At 31.3% G+C, this 6,000-nt stretch overlaps 2 protein-coding genes across 2 annotated transcripts; one reads left to right on the forward strand and one right to left on the reverse strand.

Annotated features, from left to right (window-relative positions):
- Window positions 1-186: 186 nt before the first annotated feature.
- Nop60B (dyskerin pseudouridine synthase 1 Nop60B) lies at window positions 187-2,944 on the reverse strand. Its single transcript, XM_085200406.1, has one exon. The coding sequence runs from the start codon at window positions 2,758-2,760 to the stop codon at window positions 1,246-1,248; it is 1,515 nt and encodes a 504-aa protein (XP_085056532.1). The 5' UTR covers window positions 2,761-2,944; the 3' UTR covers window positions 187-1,245.
- Window positions 2,945-3,827: 883 nt separating this feature from the next.
- Polr2H (DNA-directed RNA polymerases I, II, and III subunit Rpb8) lies at window positions 3,828-5,190 on the forward strand. Its single transcript, XM_085201113.1, has 2 exons — window positions 3,828-4,273; window positions 5,013-5,190. The coding sequence occupies exons 1-2, from the start codon at window positions 3,981-3,983 to the stop codon at window positions 5,170-5,172; spliced, it is 453 nt and encodes a 150-aa protein (XP_085057239.1). The 5' UTR covers window positions 3,828-3,980; the 3' UTR covers window positions 5,173-5,190.
- The last annotated feature ends 810 nt before the right edge of the window (window positions 5,191-6,000 follow it).

Raw genomic sequence — 6,000 nt, forward strand, 5'->3', positions numbered from 1 at the left:
TAAATCGTTTATGGAGGAAAGCATTATTATGTAATACAATACATTAATCGAACACTTAGGTTTCTTTTATTTATTTATTATTCCTCCGAAGGCGAGTGTTTGCGAGTTCGATTCCCACACAGAAGATCAATAATATAAAAATCATTTTCATTTCGCAACGATAGGTAAAAAAAATAATAACACAAATATTACTTTAAAATTACATTGTTGATAAACAACACATTCAAAAATAAAAACATATGCAGTACTCTCACACTTATACTTAATAATTACATTTAGATAAAAAAAAAAAACAAGATAGCTGATACTCTGGCTGAAAGTCTATGGCTTAAGGACTACTAGTTCTAAAATTATAATAGTTTTATAAACTTAGTTTCCGTTTTAATGTAAGTTGTTTAGTATTTTTATAAAAAAATTATAATTTAAACAAGTTCCATGTTTTTCCTTTAAATTTATTATAAAATAGATTTTGTTAAACAGTTATTAAAACTTCAATACTAAGTATATGAAATGTATGACATTGACATATAAGTATACTAAGAAATAAATGCAGCTAAATATAACCCGTAGAGTAAACAAACAATTTATTTAATATTAAAAGTATTTTTATTATACTAACTGCCTTAAAATAACAAAAAAATATGGATTTCATTTGAAATATGTACAACTTTTTAAATGGCATATGAAAAACTACTCGAGTACATTTTTTAGACTGGTTTAAATATAAGTAAGTGTAATGATTATTGATCTTACATATTATATGAATCATATAGAAGCAAATACAGTAATATACATTTAATAGAAGGGAGAGGGAATCTAGGCATCATACTGCCCAATTTTTGAGACATTGTCTGTGGAGTGGAACTCTATGATGCACTTTGACATGCAAGCTAATTTGCAGAATGGGAATATAACCCACAACCGTCACATTTACTATGTCGCATCTACCATAAACAGCCCCAAGGTATTTTGTAAAAATATATACTACACTTGTGTTATAATATCTATGTAACGTTTTAGAAACAAATATTTTATTTAGTTTTCCAAATTAATAAATTTAAAATTTAATTAATGACTCATCTATTTTATTTGATTTGAATGGAGAATGTATTATTTGCTTCTATACAATTGATTCACTTAAAATTAAAATCAAGAAGAATTCTGAGTCACATTTAAAAATGGGAGTTCAGCAAAACAAATAATTTGCATGGACATTTGCTCTTAAAAATACTAAAAAAATAAGAGTTATTCCTCTTGTCTCTCCTGATCTTTGTCCTTCTTCTTTTTCTTCTTCTTTTCTTTCCTTATAGAATCGTCTACTACTTCTGACGTCTCGGCAGCCTCCACTGTAGTGTCAGCTTCATTTTCCGTGTCACGTTTTTTCTTCTTTTTTTTCTTTTCCTGCTTAATTTCCACTGAGTTATTAGCATCTTCTGCATTAGCAGTGCTAGCTGTTCGTTTCCTACTAGCATCATCACCAGGAGCATCTCCATTTTCTTTTTTCTTATAATCAACATAACTGTTCAACCATTCAGATGGTGTATTCTCATTTGGTTTACCAAACTTGTCAAGTTTTCCTTGCTGTATTAGTATCTTCTTCTGTGATGCTTTTGGTCCTAAGCCCCATTTTCGTGGATAAGTATCTCGTTCCATAATCACTCTTTTTAGTTTAGCTGCTACACCATGATCACATGATGCCATAGTAGATGTTGTCATAAGAGCAATTGCTAATGCAACTGCCTCTCCCTTAGTGGTTACGATAACTATTTCTTGGTCAACTTCGATTCCATCTTCGTATCTCAAGATACCTGGTAAAAGGACTTTAGCTCCATAACACACAGCATTAACCGCACTGTCTTTTATAAATATTCTCTTATGAGCAATAAGTAAACCTTCCAGAGGTTTGATTACTCTTCGTAAGTATGTTTCATCTTTATGATTCTCGTAAGCCCATTGAGCATCTAAAATATCATGCATTGTCACCATGCCTTCCTTTTCACCTTGGATACCAGATCTAACACGTCTAAGCTCTATCATTTGACCGCCCACACCTAACATGAGGCCTAAATGTACACACATGGTACGTATATATGAACCTGCCTCGCAGCTAACCCAAAAAACACCAATATTACGTTCTTGGTCATAATCTAATAGTTTACTATCATACACTGATCTAACACGCAGTTGACGTTTTACAGCAGATATTAAAGGAGGTCGTTGGAACAGCGCTCCTCTCAATTTCTCCAGCCCCTGCGTAACTTTCTGGATGTTTTCCACTGCAGAATGTAAATTGAACACCGCGACATACTCTTTTCCAGCATTTTGTTGAGATTTGACTAATCTTGTAGCTCTGTCGACGCAGACTATCAAGCAACCAGTTACCTTGGGATCGAGAGTGCCTGAATGACCAGTCTTTTCGACTTTCAATATTCTTTTTATCCAAGATACAACTTCGTGAGAGCTAGGGTTACTAGGTTTATCTACGTTGATGAATCCTGACTTCACATATTCCGTAATTGGGCGTTTTAACGGTGAACTGCCAAAAGGTAGGGGTGTGTAATGGTTAGTGCGCACATTGAGACGATCAAAGTTCTTCAATAACAGAGGCCAATACGCCGTATCCAACTTATGAACACTCTCAGACGGCTCTATTTTGAATTCGCCGATCTTCTGAAAGGCGCCCAAGCTTACTCCTTCCTTATTTTTCTTCTTTTTCTTCTCTGAAAACACTTCGGTGCCGGATTGCATTACCTCCGTCATGACTGCGTTTTGTATTTATTAGTTTAATTTATTTAATATATCACATGTATTTGTATTAATGTCTATATATCACTGGTTATTTTATGTTATTTTTAATGTTTTTTATGAAACACGTGCAACACACGAGGTTAGCTTCATTCAGGAGGTCTTAATTTCCTTCTGACAAATATAAAATGACAGCAAAAAACATATTGTTTGGATTACAGATAAGAAATAGCGTATATAAATAAAATTATTATCTCTAATTTTAGTGCATACATTTACATGTGTATAATTGTATAATAATTTTAAGTATATAAATTACGTATGGTTTTTTTTAGCTTAATGCTGTATTCTGCACATACTAAGGTAGGCAGAGGGGACCTGGAAACCTTTTAAAGAGCTCAGTTCCCATTATGATTTGTATAGAAACGTGAAGAGGATGTATAGACAAATCGCTGTTATACCCTATTCACGGAGCCATGAGAAGGTAAACAAATAAAAAAAAAATTATTATTAAGTATAAAAATATTAAGTAAAAAAATATCCATAGATTTATGGTAGTAATACGCAGATAGTACTGTAAATAATATTATTGAGTGAAGTAGAGTAGAACTAAAAATTCACTAAAATATAAATAAAAAAATTAGAAAACAACTTTACACTTAACAAAACAAGAAACTTAATAAAAATAACAACAGAATCACAAAAGTACTGTCTTATCAACAGGTAAATAGAAATTAAAAAGTTACATAAAAGTTTTAGAATAGTATTTCTTTGACTACATATTGTCTCATGCCAAAATGAATAGACTATAGAGTTCACAAGCATATGTTCCATTATTATTATACGTTTTGGAAATATAGCATAACTTCAACCATTTACTCAGCGCCCAATGAAAAATTCAAATCTGTAGCTTTTGAGATAAAGAGTATAGAAAATATTATTATTATATTAACGTAATTAATTAATGATATCAAAATATTTAATATAAACATTTTATTTAAGATAAACTGTAACTTTTTACTTGTTTTATACGTCTGTTTAGATACGTGTGTTTAGATAAACCTGTATTCAATACGTCATATTCAAATGACACTTGACATTGACAGCAACTTAAGCTTAAAGATAAAGCGGCGTGTTTCTTATGTTTTGAACTTTAATAAGTTATAAATACAACGCCACCTTGCCTTACACGTTATTATTATATTAATGCTATAATATAATATCACGCATATATAATGGCAGGTGTATTATTTGAAGATATATTCAACGTTAAGGACATGGATCCAGAGGGTAAAAAGTTCGATCGAGTCAGTCGTCTGCATTGTGAATCTGAATCATTTAAAATGGACTTAATATTAGACATTAATTCGTGGATATATCCTATGGAGTTAGGTGATAAGTTTCGGTTAGTTTTGGCTACGACGCTCAGAGAAAATGGTTACCCTGATGGTGGAGAATGGAACCCTTTAGAAACAGAGGGCAATAGAGCTGATAGTTTTGAATATGTTATGTATGGAAAGGTTTACAGGTTAGTTTATAAAGATTTTAGTTGCATACTCGCGTATCTAATGTTTTTTTGTTATTCTTGCGTTAAATTTAAGTTTAGTTAAGTAGAAAAAAACCAAAAAAAAGGATAATAATAAGGAAACAAAACAAACACAATAAACAAATGAATAAAAATAAAAAAATATACATGCTCCTTTTACGGGAGTAATTTATAGGGTAAAATATTTTAAACCCATACCTAATAAAAGTAATAAAGAATCCTCAACAGTTTTGATGTAGGAATATTATTTACATGTCATGATTTTTAGGTTTTGTTTTATTATTATTTATCTATTATCTATTCTATTAATTTAAGGTTTATAGGTAGTTTCTAAGTGGGGAATGGAGTGTCTTAACACTAGGTTCCCTCTGCCTACCCTGCTGTGTGTGGGATACAGCGTAAAGCTGAGGCTGTTTATAAAGGAGCAATCTATATATAGTAGTCTCACTAATCTGGCAATATTACATTCTGGCATTATATAAAAATTGTTTTGTTATAATAACACAATTTGAAAATGTCACCTTTTAATGGAGTTTGGAATGTCAGATGCTAGAATGGCTCAATTTTCAGTTCAACTTCTAGACTGAATAAATCACAAGGCTAAGCAAAATAAATATATAAAGTTATATAAAAATATAATATATAAATAACTGTGTAATCATATAATTTTATCTCTAATAAGGAAATTATAATGAATGAATATGTGTTTCTAACATTCCAGGATAGAAGGTGATGAGGCTGCAATGGAACCTGCGTCCCGTCTATCTGCATATGTTTCCTTTGGGGGTCTACTAATGAGATTGCAAGGAGACGCTAACAATTTACATGGTTTTGAAGTTGATCAACATATGTATTTATTGATGAAGAAATTAGCTTTTTAATAAACTTTAATATTAGAATTAGTGGTATTTATTATATTCTTAAGTATAAACTACTAGTGGAGATTAGCAAAATTAAAACTTTTTTTTTTATTCAAATAGACTATTGTTAATACTTTTATATCATGAAATGAACACGACTGGCTTCAAACAAATATTAGTCCTTGCGTGAAAACCTTATTTTGCGCGTTTCTAAACATAATATTCATATTTATAATATTATCGGATATTTATGTTTTAAATTGCTTAAAATGCAACTCCTATTCGACAACAGATGGCTCCACGCGTCGAATTTGATTATTTTTACTTTTAAAATATGAATGTAATAAATAATGTGATAAAACAACAAATTGTAATAGCTACGGTTGAGGTAAAGATAAAAAATCAGGATCAAAATGTCTTGACACTTTTCTCTTAGCCTGCCTGCTTGCTTTCTGCGTGATATACCAATTTGTTAAAAAATTGCTGAAAGATATTTTGCTTATTCTTTTCGACAACAGATGGCGCCACATGTATCTAATTTTAAATCTAAGTTTCCTTCATAAATTTTAATTGAATTACTAAGTAATCGAGGCCGTCGTGGCGCAGTGGCACAAGTTTGTGACTGTGACGGCTATGGATTGGATTCACACTCAGGGGAATGAAGTGTATGAAATATTCTTCAATTTTCCTCGCTCTAATAAAGAGGCAAGACGCGGCGTTAAGTTTCGCCAGGCAACGCACAATGCCACAAGAATTCAACAGAAAGTGGGGTAATAAGAAGTGCCTTAACGGACCGCCTTATTTTTTTTTAAATATTTAGGACACAAGTCAATCAAAGATAACAATGTG

This window comes from Heliconius melpomene, chromosome 17, assembly GCF_056956725.1.
Source record: "Heliconius melpomene rosina isolate 202511_hmr_F chromosome 17, ASM5695672v1, whole genome shotgun sequence".
Taxonomy (NCBI): Eukaryota; Metazoa; Arthropoda; class Insecta; order Lepidoptera; family Nymphalidae; genus Heliconius; species Heliconius melpomene.